This window comes from Salmo salar, chromosome 01 (genome assembly GCF_965601325.2).
Source record: "Salmo salar chromosome 01, fSalSal1, whole genome shotgun sequence".
NCBI lineage: Eukaryota > Metazoa > Chordata > Actinopteri > Salmoniformes > Salmonidae > Salmo > Salmo salar.
This window is the reverse complement of record NC_138291.1, coordinates 48,327,712-48,347,646: the sequence shown is the minus strand read 5'-3', so window position 1 is coordinate 48,347,646 and position 19,935 is coordinate 48,327,712. Positions and strand designations below refer to the sequence as shown.

The 19,935-nt window shown below is 41.0% G+C and overlaps 1 protein-coding gene across 1 annotated transcript in view; it reads left to right on the top strand.

Annotated features, from left to right (window-relative positions):
- LOC106602973 (GTP cyclohydrolase 1) overlaps positions 1-15,466 on the top strand; it is a 28,043-nt gene extending 12,577 nt beyond the window's left edge. Inside the window, exons 4-6 of the mRNA XM_014196063.3 lie at positions 9,343-9,374; positions 9,774-9,858; positions 11,294-15,466. Coding sequence (XP_014051538.1) covers positions 9,343-9,374; positions 9,774-9,858; positions 11,294-11,420 — 244 coding nt within the window. The 3' untranslated portion in view covers positions 11,421-15,466. The remainder of the gene's footprint in view (positions 1-9,342; positions 9,375-9,773; positions 9,859-11,293) is intronic.
- The last annotated feature ends 4,469 nt before the right edge of the window (positions 15,467-19,935 follow it).

Sequence of the window (19,935 nt, the reverse complement as noted above, 5' to 3'; positions counted from 1 at the left end):
ACACTTTACTTGACACCCAGAGTCATTCTTATTTTATTTAACATTTTTTATTTAACTAGGCAAGTCAGTTAAGAACAAATTCTTATTTACAATGACGGCCTGCCCCGGTCAAACCCTCCCCTATCACGGGCGATGCTGGGCCAATTGTGAGCCACCCTATGGGACTCCCGATCACAGCCGGTTGTGATACAACCCGGGATCGAACCAGGGTCTATAGTGACACCTTAAACCACTGCGCCACTCGGGAGTCATAACCATGTCATAATAGCTGACAACTTGTCATAACCTGTCATAATATGGTCATAACACTCATGACCCATATTTATCCCTGTTATAACATTTTGCGTTATTGTATGGCTGGTTATGACGCCAACATAAGTGTCAAAACCCACATTTATTTAAAAAAAAAATAATCCCTGCCAAGAACTTTCCTTTCGTTTCTTAAATCCTTTATTTTCTGAATTTTTTTTTAATAACTTGTAGAAAATACACTTTATGACACTGTCATGAAGCATTATGACCATCCTGTGTCACTTTACTTGGACTAAGAAAATACACTATGACACTGCATTATAACCATCATCATATAAGCCAGATAACCTCTTTTTGACTGATATAAGGGCGCCTTGTCTTGCTGCTGAAATCTGCTCCTGCATTTATCCCAGTCATCAGCAACAGAGCATTAGGGTACAGTTGGTGCATGTCTGACATCAATGTGTGCGCAATTGCAATTACTTTCGGTGTACGAAAGTAAAAGACACAAACAAAACTTCAGAACGGGAAGCAATAGAAATAGCGCTCATAGAACAGATCTACCCTTTCTTAGACTTGCTTTCAATGATAATGACAGATCTATACTGGGCAAAAATATAAATGCAACATGTAATGTTGGTTCCATGTTTCATGAGCTGAAATAAACGATCCCAGAAATGTTCCATACGCACAAAGCTTATTTCTCTCATTTTGCGCGCAAATATGTTTACATCCCTGTTATTTCTACTTGGCCAAGATAATCCATCCACCTGACAGGTGTGGCATATCAAGAAGCTGATTAAACAGTGTGATAATGCTGGGGACAATAAAAGGCCACTCTAAAATGTACTGTTTTGTCACACAACACAATGCCACAGATGTCTCAAGTTTTGAGGGAGTGTGCAATTGTCATGCTGACTGCAGGAATGCACATCAGAGCTGTTACCAGAGAATTACATGTTAATTTGTCTACCATGAGTCGCCTCCAACATAGTTTTAGAGAATTTGGCAGTACATCCAATGGGCCTCACAGCCGTAGACCACATGTAACCACGCCAGATCCGGCTTCACCTAAGGGATCGGCTGAGACCAGCCACCTGGTCAGCTGATGAAACTGTGGGTTTACACAAACTTTCAGAAACCATCTCAGGGAAGGTAATGTGCGTGCTTGTCCTCACCAGCGTCTTGACCTGACTGCAGTTTAGCTTCGTAACCGACTTCGATGGGCACTCGCACGCTGGAGAAGTGTGCTCTTCATGGATGAATCCCAGTTTCAACTGTACCGGGCAGATGTGTCGTCATGCGGGCGAGTGGTTTGCTAATGTCAATCCTGTGAACCGAGTGCCCCATGGTGGGGTTATGGTATGGGCAGGCATAAGCTACGGACAATGAACACAATTGCATTTTATCGATGGCAATTTGAATGCGCAGAGAAACCGTGACGAGATCCTGAGTCCCATTGTCGTGCCATTCATCCGCCGCCATCTGTACACCAATTCCTGGAAGCTAAAAATGTCCCAGTTCTTCCATGGCCTGCATACTCACCAGACATGAGCATATTTTGGGATGCTCTGGATTGACGTGTACGACAGCGTGTTCCAGTTCCCGCCAATATCCAGCAACTTAACGTAGCCATTGAAGAGAAGTGGGACAACATTTCAAGGGACACAATCAACAGCCTGATCAACTCTATGTGAAGGAGATGTCGCGCTGCATGAGGCAAATGGTGGTCACACCAGAAACTGACTGGTTTTCTCATCCACGCCCTACTTTATTTTTTAAGTATCTGTGACCAACTGATGCATATCTGTATTTCCAGTAATGTGAAATCCATAGATTAGGGCCTAATAAAAATGTAAATTGACTGATTTTCCTTTTATATGAACTAAGTAATTCAGCGTTAATATTTTTGTTCAGTGAATAACACACACTTCTATGTGAATTTGGTTGGGTCGCCCAAAAAGTTATATATTGCAGCTGCATTCGCTAGCTAAGTAACGTTAAAGCTATCAAATTTCGCTTGCTCAAACAGATAGTGATGCCTTGTTAGCTAGCTGCCTATGACTATCCAACACTGGAACTCTTCCAAGTCGAGGTAAGCTTTTTGTTCTATTAATTTATAGCAACCCGGGCTCGCCAGTGTAACTGCTTGCTGTACACTGTACTGCATGATTGTAGCGGGTTTACTAACACGTTAGTTCTAGTAGATACAGTTGAAGTCGGAAGTTTACATACACCTTAGCTAAATACATTTAAACTCAATTTCACAATTCCTGACATTTAATCCTAGTATAAATTCCCTGTCTTAGGTCAGTTAGGATCACCACTTTATTTTAACAATGTGAAATGTCAGAACAATAGTAGAGAATGTTTTATTTCTTTCATCACATTCCCAGTGGGTCAGAAGTTTACATACACTCAATTAGTATTTGGTAGCATTGCCTTTAAATTGTTTAACTTGGGTCAAATGTTTAGGGTAGCCTTCCACAAGCTTCCCACAATGAGTTGGGTGAATTTTGGCCCATTCCTACTGACAGAGCTGGTGTAACTGAGTCAGGTTTCTAGGCCTCCTTGCTCGCACATGCTTTTTCAGTTCTGCCCACAAATTTTCTATGGGATTGAGGTCAGGGCTTTATGATGGCCAGTCCAATATCTTGATTTTGTTGTCCTTAAGCCATTTTGCCACAACTTTGGAAGTATGCTTGGGGTCATTGTTCATTTGGAAGACCCATTTGCGACCAAGCTTTAACTTCCTGACTGATGTCTTGATGTTGCTTCAGTATATCCACATAATTTTCCTGCCTCATGATACCATCTATTTTGTGAAGTGCACCAGCCCCTCCTGCAGCAAAGCACCCCCACAACATGATACTGCCACCCCCGTGCTTCACGGTTTGGATGGTGTTCTTCGGCTTGCAACCCTCCCCAGTTTTCCTCCAAACATAACGATGGTCATTATGGCCAAACAGTTCTATTTTTGTTTCATCACACCAGATGACATTTCTCCAAAAAGTACGATCTTTGTCCCCATGTGCAGTTGCAAACCGTAGTCTGGCTTTTTTGTGGCGGTTTTGGAGCGGTGGCTTCTTCCTTGCTGAGAGGCCGTTCAGGTTATTTCGATATAAGACTCATTTTACTGTGTATATAGATAATTTTATACCTGTTTCCTCAAGCACCTTCACAAGGTCCTTTGCTGTTGTTCTGGGATTGATTTGCACTTTTCGCACCAAAGTACGTTCATCTCTAGGAGACAGAACACGTCTCCTTCCTGAGTGGTATGACAGCTGTGTGGTCCCATGGTGTTTATACTTGCATACTATTGTTTGTGCAGATGAATGTGGTACCTTCAGGCGTTTGGAAATTGCTCCCAAGGATGAACCAGACTTGTGGAGGTCTACCATTTTTTTTCTGAGGTCTTGGCTGATTTCTTTTGATTTTCCCATGATGTCAAGCAAAGAGGCACTGACTTTGAAGGTGGACCTTGAAATATATCCACAGGTACACCTCCAATTGACTCAAATGATGTCAATCAGACGCTTCTAAAGCCATGACATAATTTTCTGGAATTTTCCAAGCTGTTTAAAGGCAGTCAACTTAGTGTATGTACATTTCTGACCCACTGGAATTGTGATACAGTGAATTAAGTGAAATTATCTGTCTGTAAACAATTGTTGGAAAAATGACTTGTGTCATGCACAAAGTAGATGTCCTAACCGACTTGCCAAAACTATAGTTTTGTTAACAAGAAATTTGTAGAGTGGTTGAAAAAATTAGTGTTAATGACTCCAACCTAAGTGTATGCAAACTTCTGACTTCAACTGTATGTTGACTATGATGTTAGCTAATATGGTGAGAACGATTTAGCGGTTATGGCATGAAGGTTTGGCTTAGTGTTTTTTTTGGGGGGGGGGGGGGGTCACAGACTAGCGAATAGATGTGAGAAGGAATTATACGACGAGCAAAGTGATCATACTGTTTGTATGTGGCAGCTATTAAAGTAGACTATTAGGGGTATATTCTTTTGAAAAACGTTTCTTAAATGGAAGCAAACGGAACGAAACGGCGATAAACACAACTGAATTTTCATCTGTTTGGACTAATGAATACACCCTAGATCAGCTAAATGCAGGTGAGTTTGTGCAAGGCATTTTTGAATATGTCACCTTGATCACTAAAAGATTTTCTCTCGACCAGTGCACCTACGTTGTAAACTTTTATTTGTAAGCTAGGTTGTAGCAACCTCATGATGGGTATAGGGAAAATTCAAGTATCATGTAGCCTAAACCTATCGCTGTTACATTGAGCTGTGTGAATGGAATATGAATCAGTCATCCAATATGCTGTAATAGAAATAAGGCCAGGTAAAAAACTTTTTTTTTTAATTGTTAGGGCCTTAGCTTAGGTGTTGGAAAGGCCCAAAAAATGGTCAGACTCCAGCCACCCAAGCCACAAACTGTTTTTACCAATGCACTAAGTCTGGAACCAACAGGACCCTGAACCGTTTCTACCCCCAAGCCATAAGACTTCTGAACAAGACTGCTAAATAGCTAAACAAATGGCTCCCTGGACTGCCTACATTGACCCTTTTTTGCATGAACTCTTTTGCACTTTATTCCATTCCAGACATTCCAATGAGCCCATCCCCCTATAATTCTCCCCCCCCCCCCCCCCCCCCCCACCAGCCTCTACTGACTCACACATACTTACACTGACACCCAAACACATACACTACCATTCAGAAGTTTGGGGTCACTTAGAAATGTCTTTGTTTTTTAAAGAAAATCAAAAAATGTTTGCCCATTTTAAAATAACATCAAACTGATCAGAAATACAGTGTAGACATTGTTAATGTTGTAAATGACTATTGTAGCTGGAAACGGCTGGTTTTTAATGGGATATCTACATTGGCGTACAGAGGCCCATTATGAGCAACCATCACACCTGTGTTCCAATGGCATGTTGTTAGCTAATTCAAGTTTAGAATTTTAAAAGGCTAATTGATCATTAAAAAACCCTTGTGCTAACATAATTTGTAAAACTGAAAAATGTAGTTCTGATTTAAAGAAGCAATAAAACTGGGCTTCTTTTAGACTAGTTGAGTATCTCGAGCATCAGCATTTGGGGGTTCAATTACAGGCTCAAAATGGCCAGAAACAAATAACTTTCTTCTGAAACTCGTCAGTCTATTCTTGTTCTGAGAAATTAAGGCTACGAGAAATTGCCAAGAAACTGAAGATCTCGTACAACGCTGTGTACTACTCCCTTCACAGAACAGCGCAAACTGGCTCTAACCAGAATAGAATGAGGAGTGGGAAGCCCCGGTTCACAACTGAGCAAGAGGACAAGTACATTAGTGTGTCTAGTTTGAGAAAGACGCCTCACAAGTCCTCAACTGGCAGCTTCATTAAATAGTACCCGCAAAACACCAGTCTCAACAGTAAAGAGGCGACTCCAGGATGCTGGCCTTTTGCACATTCACCCTCTGAATGGCATGCATGCATACATACACAATCCATGTCTCAAGGCTTAAAAATCCTTCTTTAACCTGTCTCCTCCCCTTCATCTGCACTGTTTGAAGTCGATTTAACAAGTGACATCAATAAGGGATCATAGCTTTCACCTGGTCAGTCTGGAATGGAAAGATTGTGTTCCTAATATTTTGTACACTGTCTATAGCCATGTTATTTTTATTCGTTATTCACTGTATTTATTCCTCGTGTGGCTATATTTTTATAAAAAATATCTAACTCTGCATTGTTGGATATGGACCTGCAAGAAAGCATGTCACTGTTAGTCTACACCTGTTGTCTATGAAGCATGTGACGTATACAATTTTATAAGAATTGAGCTCTGAAAGGCGTTGCACCCAAAACCTCCAAAATGTGCTTCATTGAGATGGATGCAACAGTTTTATTCCTTCATATCGACGCATCCGGCCATTTTGAAAGTCTTCGTAATCCTCTTGTTCTGTGGCATTTTGCTGAGCCAAGTGATGGAACTGCAGGGATAGGAGAGGTCATGTTTGTAAAAGAGCATTGGGTCAAAGGGGAAGGGATGTCGGGCTATGATGAGGCTAGCGTGATCCACTGCTCTGCTACTCAGATTGACTCACTGGAGGTTGGAACTTGCAACTGGTTGTCAGTGTAACTGCCACAGAATACCACACACACTCCTAGAAAAGCACCAGAATTTGATCTCTCTTTTCTTGCTGAGAATTTTCCTGCACAGCAGGAAATTAAAACTTGTAGTCTATTCAAGGTTTAAAAAGGCTTCTAAAGTTTAATTTCTACTTTAAAATGTCAGACTTGATTTCCTCATATGAAAAATGTATCAACCGCTACAAAAAATTTAAATTATCATTCACATTTCCTGCTGTAGTAAACTGGCTAAAATTAAGTTCCTACATCTGTATGCACAGTGGCTTCAGAAAGTATTCACACCCCTTGACTTATTCCACATTTTGTTGTTACAGCCTGAATTTAACATTTATTACATTTAGTAAAAAATAAAATTACATTAATTAAAAATGAAAAGCTGAAATGTCTTGTCAACTATTTAACCCCTTTGTTATGGCAAGCCTAAATAAGTTCAGGAGAAAAAATATGCTTAACAAGTCACACTTTTTTTATACCTTTTATTAAACTAGGCAAGCCAGTTAAGAACAAATTATTATTTACAATGACAGCGTACCCCGGCCAAACCCAGACGACGCTAGGCCAATTGTCCGCCGCCCTATTGGACTCCCAATCACGGCCGGATGTGATACAGCCGATGCATAATAAATTACTTGGATTGACGCTGTGTGAAATAAGTGTTTAACCTCACCATGATTTTTGAATAACTACCTCATCTCTGTTCCCCACACATACAATTATCTGTAAGGTCCCTCAGTTGATCAGTGAATTTCAAACACACATTCAACTTAAAAGACCACGGAGGTTTTCCAATGCCTCACAAATAAGGGCACCTATTGGTAGTTACAAAAATAAATAATTAATAGCAGACATTGAATATCCCTTTGTGCATGGTGATGTTGTTATCAATTACACTTTGGATGGGGTATCAATTCACCCAGTCACTACAAAGACACAGGCGACTTTCCTAACTCCGTTGCCATAGAGGAAGATAGCTGTGTAACAGTATTTCTTCTGTTCCTCTCCTCGCGCCTACCTGGGCTCGAACCAGGGACCCACTGCACACATCAACAACTGACACCCATGAAGCATCGTTACCTATCGCTCCACAAAAGCCGCAACCCTTGCAGGGCAAGGGAATCAACTACTTCAAGGTCTCAGAGCGAGTGACGTCACCGATTGAAACGCTACTAGCATGCACCCCGCTAACTAGCCAGCCATTTCACACCAGTTACTCACCCCCCTTTTGACCTCCTCCTTTTCCGCAGCAACCAGTGATCCGGGTCAACCGCATCAATGTAACAGTTTTGCTTCTGCCCCGAACCAGGGAACCTCTGCACACATAGACAACAGTCACACTCGAAGCACCATTACCCATCGCGCCACAAAAGCCACGGCCCTTGCAGAGCAAGGGAAACAACTACTTCAAGGTCTCAGCAAGTGACGTCACCGATTTGAAACACTACTAGCGCGCACCCTCTAACTAGCTAGCCATTTCACACTGGTTTACAACCGCTCAGGGATTTCACCATGAGGCCAATGGCGACTTTAAAACAGTTACAGCGGTTAATGGCTGTGATGGGAGAACTGAGGATGCATCAACAACATTGTAGTTACTCCACAATGCTAACATAATTGACAATGACAAGAAAGAAGTCTGGACATAATACAAATATTCCAAAGCGTGTCCTGTTTGCAACAAGGCACTAAAGAAATACTGCAAAAAAATTGGCAAAGCAATTCACTTTTTGTCCTGAATACAAAGTGTTATGTTTGGGGCAAATCCAATATAACACATTACTGAGTACCACTCTCCATATTTTCAAGCATAGTGGTGGTTGCATCATGTTATGCGTATAATTTAAGGACTAAGGAGTTTTTCAGGATAAAAAAAGAAACGGAATGGAGCTAAGCACAGGCTAAAACCTGGTTTTGTCTGCTTTCCACCAAACACTGGGAGATTAATTAATCTTTCAGCAGGACAATAACCTAAAACACAAGGCCAAACCTACACTAGAGTTGCTTACCAAGAGGACGGTGAACTTTACGTAGTGGCCAAATTAGTTGAATTAAATCTATGACAAAATCTGAAAAATGGTTGTCCATCAATGATCAACAACCAATGTGACAGAGCTTGAATAATTTTGAAAAGGATAATGGGCAACTGTTGCACAATCCAGGTGTGGGAAGTTCTTAGACATAAAGACACAGCTGTAATCACTGCCAAAGGTGCTTCTACAAAGTATTGACTCAGGGGTGTGAATACTTATGAGATATTTCTGTATTTCATTTGTAATACATTTGCGAAAAAAAATCTAAAAACATGTTTTCACTTTTACATTATGGGGTATTGTGTGTGTGTGTGTGTGTGTGTGTGTGTGTGTGTTGAGGGGGGAAAAAATGTATTTATCCATTTTGAATTCAGGCTGTAACACATGTGGAATAAGTCAATGGGTACGAATACTTTCTGAAGGCACTATGTTGACTTGGGGCTTATTTAAACCAAAGACATTGCAGAATGTACACAAAAATAGCACTTTTTTACCCAATATTCATATTAAATCACAACATTTATGGGTCCTGAAGAAACACTGTAGCAGATAAATTACTATTACTGATAGATGCATCCAAAGATTTCCCAAAGTTATTGTGAAGGCAAATTCTTTATAATCAATGCTGTGATGGATTTGATTGAGTCTGTTCTTTAGACACACAAATTACAACAGCTCTTAGAAACTGCAACCTGTCCGACCCAATACAAATCAAATTATTTGACCGACACTGTAAAATGTGACCTCTGTTGTGAAGAGCTCTCATGTCTCTTTCTAGTTTCCACTCTGTCCCTGAAGAATGTGTAATCTCTCTTTGACAATGTAAGCCTCTTTGCCTCACTGTAAATCTTACCACTTGGGTGTTCTCATGTAATGAAAGTTTTTTCCCCCTAATCTCTCCCCAGGATTGTTGAAATCTACAGCCGTCGACTGCAAGGTATTTCCAGACATATAACAATCAATTTATACTTTGAGAGTTGATGGACAATAAAGTGAACTGCACCTAGAGTTTTTATTGTCTCAAAGACAATATTTGGGTATTATTATTTTTTTTTAGGACTTTATCAAAGTTGCACTTTGTCATTCGTGTATACTTACACTGTAATTACTACAGTAACAACTTATTAATTGCATTAAAATTCAAATAGTGCATTATTTTTATTCCCACATTGTCCTTTTTCGAGATGGTCAGTTGGTTGACAGCCTGGTAAGTGTTGTTACTTAGAACAAACGGTAACCTGCCATGAACCTGCCATGTCATGGTCGATCATGTCAGATATCATGTTTGACTTTGCACTCTGACTTGGACCGTGTTTATCTGTCTGTTCTCTTTCAGTTCAAGAGCGGTTGACCAAACAAATCGCTGTGGCGATCACTGAAGCTCTGCAGCCTGCCGGGGTGGGCGTCGTCATTGAGGCAACGTATGTCTCTTTCTCCCTTTTCCCTCACCACTGATATTAAGAGCCCCATACAAACAGACATTAAAGATGCACTATGGAAAAATGTGGCTTGAATGTTAGCTCTATGGTGTATACACATTCATATTAACAAATCCTTAGTTTTAGGAAAACAATGTGCTCTTTCTCTTCCCAATGAGGTAGTTTCTGGACAATATCTGTCCATTTAAGGCGACCCTATTTGGGTCAAGTCTATCCACAGAGGCAAAAGTCCCTTATTGCCAATGCAATAATGTCAGTCAAAACACAAACACACATAAATGAAACCAACTATATTGTGCAAGGTCATATCTGGACAATCTTCAATGCGTCACTAACAGGACATTTCTCATACACCCACATCTAATAACTACAGCTGCAAGAAAAAGTATGTTAACCCTTTGAAATTACGTGGATTTCTGCATAAATTGGTTATCAAATTTGATCTGATCTAAATCACAACAATAGACCAACAGTGTGCTTAAGCTAATAACACACACATTATTGTATTTTTCTTGTCTATATTGAATACATAATTTAAACATTCACAGTGTAGGTTGGAAAAAGTATGTGAACCCCTAAGCTAATAACTTCTCCAAAAGCTAGTTGGAGTCAGCTAACCTGGAGTCCAATCAATGAGACGAGACCAGGAGATGTTGGTTAGAGCTGCTTTGCCCTATAAAAAACTCACAAAATTTGAGTTTGCTATTCACAGGAAGCATTGCCTGATGTGAACCATGCCTTGAACAAAAGAGATCACAGAAGACCTAAGATTAAGAATTGTTGACTTGCATAAAGCTAGAAAGCGTTACAAAAGTATCTCTAAAAGCCTTTATGTTCATCAGTCCACGGTAAGACAAATTGTCTAAAAATGTAGAAAGTCCTCCCATGAACACCATTGTTTAGTGTTTTACGTATCGTAGACTCGTCAACAGAGATGTTAGCATGTTCCAGAGATTTCTGTAAGTCTTTAGCTGGTACTCTAGGATTCTTCTTAACCACATTGAGCATTCTGCGCTGTGCTCTTGCAGTCATCTTTCAGCAAGAGCACAGTGCAGAATGCTCAATGTGGTTAAGAAGAATCCTAGAGTACCAGCTAAAGACTTACAGAAATCTCTGGAACATGCTAACATCTCTGTTGACGAGTCTACGATACGTAAAACACTAAACAATGGTGTTCATGGGAGGACACCACGGAAGAAGCCACAGCTGTCAAAAAAATCTGAAGTTTGCAAAAGTGCACCTGGATGTTCCAAAATTTTCTGTGGACAGATTAAACTAAAGTTGCATTGTTTGGAAGGAACACACAACACTGTGGAGAAAATCCAGGTATTTCCAAAGGGTTCACACTTTTTCTTGCCACTGTATAACACCAATGTATAATGATGCATTTTGTCTCTCCTCCATTCTTCCTGCTTAGTCACATGTGCATGGTGATGAGGGGGGTGCAGAAGATGAACAGCAAGACTGTGACCAGCACCATGCTGGGGGTGTTCCGGGAGGACCCCAAGACACGGGACGAGTTCCTCACCCTCATCAGGAGCTGAGAGGGACGACCGGCCCACAAACCTGCTGCACAGCCCAACTCAGATCCACGCTCCCTGTCGCCTGGTTGGAGCAGCACACAGCAATTTCTGTACGAAGCCTACAGTCCGGGCTTGGTGGGTGTGTGTGCGTTTTATTCCATCCCTCCACCCCCTTCCAAATCATCACATGGTCACATGACATAGCCGTGTGTGTACATGACAATCTTACTTAATGCTGTCTGCCAGGTGGAAGGCTTAACCTAAAAAAACACTGGCTCAATGATTAGTGTTTTATGGTTGCTTAATTTTGTCCTTTATTTTTTGATTTACTTTTAATCAAATTGAACTACCAATTACAGTAAAGATACTTACACCTACATAGAAACATCGTAATATTGAAAACAATTTATCAATCTTTTTTTACTTTGATCCTGATATATTTTTATCCATATAAGCTAGGACCATATGTCAGTTTTTGAATAAAACCCTATCTGTAAAGCTGAAGCATTATAGATTCCGCGATATAAATTTAAAGGTAATTTTGCGTTTGAGCCGACATACACTGAGTGTAAAAAAAAAAAAAAAAAAAAAAAATAATAATAATTTTTTTTGAGCTGCTTTTTCCATGACAGACTGACCCGGTGAATCCAGTTAAGATATGATCCCTTATCGATGTCACTTAAATCTACTTCAATCAGTGTGGATGAAGGGGAGAAGACCGGTTCAATAATTATTTTTAAGCCTTGATACAATTGAGAATGTGTGCCATTCAGACAGTGAATGGGAAAGATGAGATTTAAGTGCCTTTGAACAGGGTATGGCAGTAGGTGCCAGGCACACCAGTTTTCTTGTCAAGAACGGCAACGCTGCTCGGCTTTTCACGCTCGACAGTTCCAAGAATGGTCCACCGCCCAAAGGACATCCAGACAACTTGATACAACTGTGGGAAGCATTGGAGTCAACATGGGCCAGCATCCCTGTGGAGCGCTTTCAACACCTTGTAAAGTCCATGCCCTGACGAATTAAGGCTGTTCTGGGGGGGTGCACTCAACTCAACTTGCTCTGCGTGTGCTCATTGATTGTCTGTATTGTAATTGTTTTTAAAAACCTGCCCAGGGACTGCGGTTGAAAATTAGCCGGTTGGCTAAAACCGGCACGTTTACAGAAACGTTGATTAATGTGCACTGTCCCTGTAAAAATAAACTCAAACTCAATAGGAAGGTGTTCTTAATGTTTTTTTACACTCATTGTATGCAGCATTTACCGTGAATGCCGTCTCCGCTAAACCAGGAACATTGCCTTTAAATGTCAATTTACGGATTACTATAATCGTATGTATTTAACCTTGCCTTGAGCCAAACCTATTCAAGTGTGGTAAGTGTCCTTTTCACATGGCGTCATATTCCTGCTCAAGCCAAATGCTTCAAACCCATTCGTCAAACAATTAGCACTTAGGCTGACAGACCTATCAGAAGGATCAGTCCCGGTCTACTGTACTTGTCATTAACTAATACACAAAGGGGGAGCAACATACACTCATACAAATTTGGTAGCTACTGCTCAAGGTACTGTATACTGCGCCCTTCAACTTCAGGAAACCAACAATGATGGGTTACTGAACATGTTAACTGGAGTTCAAATGATGTGATGTAATGTTGCTGTTAGTTTTGATTGTTGTATTTGTCTTTGACCAAAGTTTCCAACGGTGCAGTTACAATGACTAGATGGTAACTGGATAGTGCAATGAAGGATGATTTAGATGGCACTAAACGGTGTCCATAATAGGACAAGCCGGTCAGGAGGAGTTGTCAGAGGCTGGCCTAATATGGACACCGTACATACACTGTACATTATTCGTCAATAGTCACACTATTGTAGGTATCACAATAGTGCAAAAGGTACAGATTGACAAATGAGGCTTTCTCTGTATCCCCCAAGTGTGCATTTCAGAATTCAGTTAGGGTCTCTATTGGGCACCACTAGCTTCGTATCTGTAAGTCGTGTAGGTCTGTGTGCATTTTTAATTTTGTGTGTAATCTACAAGTGTATTTTCCAAAATTGCGGGCCAGCCCAGTATATATTCCGCTGACCTCTATCTTGAGCAGCCTTACTTTTTTTTTTGGAGGAGAATGGAGAATTCACTTCCAACCGATGAATTCGAAGAGACTAGAGGTAGGAGTCTCACCTCTTGGTAAAGGAACGCATCAACTCTGTTAACCTTCTAATGTCAACTCTGAATATATCTATGTATGTCAGTGTATAAATGTTTCAGATTTCTATTAGACTTTTTAAATGTCAAAATATGCTGCACTTGAGAACAGTACAATCCTCTGCAATGTCATGTATACTGTATGTTTGCATTTGCATATCTGTGAGTGCATTCTCTAATATTTAACATTTTGTGTAGGCTCGTCTCTCTTCAGCAGGGATATTAAAATATAGTAACATTTGAAAAATATTCAGTAGCTAGGTTTCCATCCAATTTGCGACAGATTTTTATGTGAATATTCAAAAATCACAGCAGAGATACAAGAAATTGACTTGTTGTCGATAAAAAGCGGTGTGTGATGACCGTGCACATGAAAATAACTTTGCCGTTTAAATTCCCATTTACCATTGCATTTGTAACTCTACGGATGGTTTTGTCACAAACTGTTGCGTTAGCGCACATTTGTTATTATCTGGTTTTGGCGCATGCCCCAGTGATGCCAATTGAGCAATTTTGTTGCTAGATTTAGCAACTTTTCAGACTACACTGGCAACTTTTTCTTCAAACAGCACCTAGCAACAAATTTAGCTACTTTTAAAAATGTATTTGTAACTTTTAGTAACTTTTGAAAAGTGACTCAAACACTAAAATGCACGCATTTTCCCTCTAAATGACACAAAAACGATTTTCTCTGTCACACACTTAGTCACAACACACGTGCCGGGCTGCAAATGTGCATTGTGAGTGACGTCAGCAGCAGGCGCTCAGCTCGTGCACAGGCAGCAGCAGGCCAGCAGCAATTTCAGCAAATTGCAAATCATTGTTGGCTGACTGCAGCAGCAGTAGTAGTACGGGTTCAACGAGCCAAACCCAATGAATATAGTTGGTCACGAATGTTTGATCTTGAAAAGAACTTACAACATCAATCAACATGTCTCAATCAAAATTGAACACCCAGAAGTACAGAAAATAGCGGGAGTCTGTAGCTGAACAAACGTCAAATCATATTTTTTGCGTAACGTTATTGTGTATTCTACGTAATGACGCAATGACATCACAACGTCATTTAGCAACTTTTAGCAACAAATCAACCCGCCTCTAGCAATTTACCCTGAAAATGTGTTGGCAACACTGGCATGCTCTAGTCTAGAACAGTTCGCTGACAACTTGGACAGGGTAGGTTATATGAAATATGGATGAGAGCAATAGCATTTTTATTTGTTAATTGGCAGCCAAGTTTTGTTCATGTAGCCAGCATTCAAATAAAACTTGTGCATGAAGCTCATCACCGTCCATCACTTAACCATCATGAAAGTTCATCAAAACGATTTAATCTGCCTATAAACTCAAATGTTTTTCCATGTCATCACATGACTCCCAAGTTTACTTCGATAAGGTTTATTAAAATCTATTTGCACATAAAGGCTTCCCACCGCATTTGTCGTATATTTATTTTCGACAAAAATGATCCCACCATGTCGGAACAGATTTTCGACATTTCTACCGATACTTTCCATCACACCTGTTGTGATTTATTTTCATACAGTATGACTTTACTCTCAAACTGTGGATGGAAACGTTATGATAAATAGGAATAGTAGCAAGTGGTGTAGTTGTACATTTATTGGAAATATATAATACTCTGAAATGGGTAGGTTTTAACCAGTCTGATTTGGCCATTGGGGTTGTATCTGTCAGGGGTGGGAGAAGGTGCGTGCAAAAGTCAGACAGCTCCTACATTGTCTCTGTGGCCTTCTTTAGGAGGGCCTGTTCTTCAGGCTCCTTCAAGTTACACCTCTTACTGTGGTCATTTGAACGTGTTTTAAACAAAGAAAATTAAATATGTAAGAACTATGAACCTGGCTATTGTGCTCTTCTTTGTAAAGCCTGTTTATACCTGGCACTAACATATGTCCTGTTCTCCTTAATGATTGTGCCCACACTTAAAAGTGTAGATTATTTAAAATACCTGATTGATCACAGAATGTTGGCACCATATACCAGCATAAGACTGGGAAAAATCCACTTGAACGCCCCTCCAACTTGTAATTACTAGTGATAAACTTGTCTATCATCCCCATGCTCACTTGCACCTCTCAATTGTCAACAAAAAGAAAGCAGATGGCAGCAGCTTCAGCAGTTGTTTATGATAAGAACAAAATACAAAATTGATTCTGTTTATCTTCCTTTTGATGTAAGTGAAAGCAGCTCTGGATATGGGCAAAAGAGCAAAACAATCACTTGCCTTCCTTTGACCTCCATGTTTGATGGTATTTCCAAGTTCAAAACGACTTCACAACTGGTAATTACCACCTTCCCACTTGGTTATAAACGAAGTATTGAGGACACCCAGATCTACATTTGTCATTTAGCAGACACCCTTATCCAGAGTGACTTAGTGTATTCATCTTAACATAGTTAGGTGGAACAACCACATATCACAGTAAGTACATTTTCCTCAAAATAGCTATCAAAGTCTGAGCTAGTAAGGGGTAAAGAAAAGAAAAGCAGAGTGTTAGGCATTATTTATTTAGTGAGGGATCAGATTGAGAAGGGGGTGCTGTGGGATTATTTCAGATGCTTTCAGATCATGGGCAGGGACTCTGCTGTCCTAGCTTCAGGGGGAAGCTGGTGACAGGACAGAAGAGCTTGGACAGGGCTGTTGTCCAGGGTCAAGCCAAGGTTCTTCGTACTCTGGGAGGGGGACACTGGAGTTGTCAACAATGATGGAGAGGTCTTTGAGCGGGCAGGCCTTGCCCAGGCAGAAGAGCAGCTCCGTCTTGTCGAGGCTGAGCTTGAGGTGGTGGGCCGACATCCAAGCTGAGATATCTGCCAGGCAAGCAGAAATGAGTGTCGCCACGTGGGTGTCAGAATGGGGGAAGGAGAGAAGTAGTTGAGTCTCATCCGCATAGCAATCATGAGAGAGACCTGGTGGGGATATGACTGAGCAGAGTCGCTTCGTGTATAAAGAGAAGGGCCTAGAACCGAGCCCTGGGGGACACCAGTTGTGAGTACAGTACGTGGTGCAGACACAGATCCTCTCCACAATGCCTGGCAGGAGCGGCCTGCCAGATTGGATGCAATCCAAGAGTGCAGAGGCTGAGACGCCCAGCCCTGAGAGGGTGGAGAGGAGGATGTGATGGTTCACAGTGTTGAAGGCAGCAGATTGATCTAGGAATATGAGAACAGAGGAGAGAGAGTCAGCTTTGGCAGTGTGGAGAGCCTCCGTGACACAGAGAAGAGCAGTGACCCGTCTTGAAGCCTGACTGGTTAGGGTCAAGAAGATGGTTCTGAGAGATAGCGAGAGAGTTGGTCAGAAACAGCACGCTCAAGTGTTTTGGAAAGAAAAGAAGGGATACCGGTTTGTAATTTCTGATGTCAGAGTCGTCGAGTGTTGGTTTCTTGAGGAGGGGAGCGACTCTGGCAACTTTGAAGTCAGAGGGAACGCAGCCAGTGCTCAGGGATGAGTTGAGGGATGTGAGATGGTCTCCAGAGATGGTCTGAGGAAGGGAGGAGAGGGTCGAGCGAGCAGGTTGTCGGGTGGCCGGACCTCACATTGTGTGCACTTGCTTTGGAGTTACAAAATTGGGGGGGGGTGTGACAGCTTTTTTAGCAGTACCCTCCTTGACTGTAGCCCACCTCTTGGCAACAGGTTTTATGAAAGTGCTTCAGCTCCTCTGATTGGTGTGCTTTTTGGAGGAGTAGCCAGTAGAATCATCTCCTGCTATGGTGTGGCCTCCCAGAATACAAGACATGACCCTTTCTTTCAAATTTTTTACAATTTTTTTTTTTATCCACAGACAATTTTAAAAGTTATTCTTTAATACATTTTTTGTCTGTGGTTATAACAAAGATGTCAAGCATTTGAACACAGACTCCACAAAACAAAGCATTCAGTATCTTTCACTCACTCGCAGCTCTTCCATTCTGAATAGATAGCAACCACAATCTCTCATAGACAAAAATGAAAATACATACATTTACACAGAGGAGTCTCCATAGATCCATTTAGAACAGATGAGAATCCACACTTCCTCTCACAAGCCAAACCCAAACCCTGCCCGAGGCAAGTATCTACAGGAACACAGAACCTGAGACAGGCTTTTGGCATGGCGTCAGGGCCCGAATTAAAAAAGTAACTCTGGGATCAGGTCCCCCCTATCCATATAATTGTAATCATTATGATCTAGAAGGCATGTAAAAAGCACTACTACTCAGACTCTTTGTAAATACTGGCCCAGTTCTAAATGGCTGACTCTACAGAGAGACTGGTTGTAATACTGCTCTATGTAGTGTACAGTCGACCTCAGGTTTCTCTGAACTGAACGTCAGCCCTCACGTGTTACTGAACTGTGGGCATAGTGACCATACAATCCCTTGATACTGTATAACACACACATACAGCTGAGAGGCAGTCATCCTCCGATGACTAAACAAAGGAAGAAAAACAACGGCCTTCTTTTGATTGGGCCATGCCAAGTCGCAGCATTTCTGGTACATTTGAGAATAAGTGTTTTACAGTTACAGCAAGACACGTGCAAACACACACAAAACCTAAACATCTGTTTGTTGTACAGACAGGTATAATTCCTAACTTCATATCAGCATTGAAAAGTACCTACAGAAACAAAAAAAATACACTGACAACACGAGGCCAGAAAGAAGTGTTCCATATTGTTTTTGTCTACAACGTGACGCCAAAAGATACATTTTAAAATGTCCTAGAGGACCTAGTATGCAGTATGGATGCTTTCGAGTTTACAAAAATAATGATGCGATATGACTAATGTGCAGAGTATCTATGACCAACAAAAATCTCAGTAAAAAACCCCCCATTAAATTAAATAATAATATATTTGGAATATCAAGGTTATCATCTAACTGTTAATACTGCAGTGTGTACAACGGATCTCTCTCATCCCAGCCACATAGGGGTTGGATGCACTTTGGAAAATACAAATTAAAAAAAACTTTTTTTGTGTTACACAAGGTGAAGAGCTTCCGGAGGATTCAAAGTCCGATCCACTCCTCATCTGGCTACTTCACACACACACTGTTGCAGTAATATATCAATGACATTCACAACTCTTCTGTTTACTGCCTCTGCTCCATCGCTCTCTCATAGACACATACTGTAGTGTACACTACATTCACACACACATAACCTCATGGGCAGTAGTGAGTGTGTAAGTCCCACCCTAGAATGCACTACCCTCTGCCCTGCAGTTGTTGCCAGTCTTTTGGATAGGCTACATATCTTAACCATCCACTGTGATGTCATCACTAGCCATGCAGATGGTGGTTAGCTTGGTAAGCATTGGTTGCCCATTCCCAAAGGGCTATCCCTGGACCTCTGATGCTCATAACCGAAGTGTAACAAAGTAGTAAAGGGCCTTATCCCACAGAAATAATCCCAGATGACTCTCCATCTCAGTCTATCAAGGGTTACCGTGGTCTGTTCTATTTGGCAATGTTTCAAAAGGGTCATCGCCCCCTATCCTGTTTGTTCTGCTGGTGGCCACGTTCAGACATTTGGCCAACCAGGATAACAAAGCTTCAGTCAGAAGAAAAATAACAAATCCAAACAAAACACAGTGTCCCTCTACTCCACTATTAAATATAAAAATGTGTGATTATACTGTAGTTCAAAACAAAAATAACTATGTTAATATTTGAGATGTACTTATGGTCACCAGCCATAGCAAGTTAATACATATGGTACTTTAAATAATACATCTAAATGAATACAATAAATCACCTCTGCAACAATGGAAAAAGAAGAATAAATAATTTGAATCTGCTAATTGTATCAATTCATATGGCAGTGACAAGTGGATCTAACTACCATGTACTGTATATCCACTGATGCATGTTGCATCAGTGTACCAATACTGTAATGCTGCCACTAAATATTTCCCAAACCATGCCACAAAAGGGTCCGTGCCAATTCATGCTTTATGCAATTTTCCTGTCACCGTCCCAGTTAAGGCCATGCGTTTTTAGTGAGCGCACTTCCTGAAGCAGTGACATTTGACTGACTATGAAACATCACTACAAGCATCAGTGACATTTTGACAATAACAGGTTAAAGGTTTGAGGTTTGACTGGGGTCACCCCTACTTTATGACAAGATGGCTCAGTCTGAGAGCTTCAGTTCAATGCGCACTTGGGAGTGGGCTGTAGTTACTGTGGCAGAGGAAGGGGTGCTCTCGTTCTCCATCGCCGAGCAACGGTGCATTTGGCATGAAGCTGGTTTCATCTCACTACAAGTTCACCTCCACAATATAAAAGTCAAGTCCCTTTTTCTGAACTGCAAAAAACTCAACC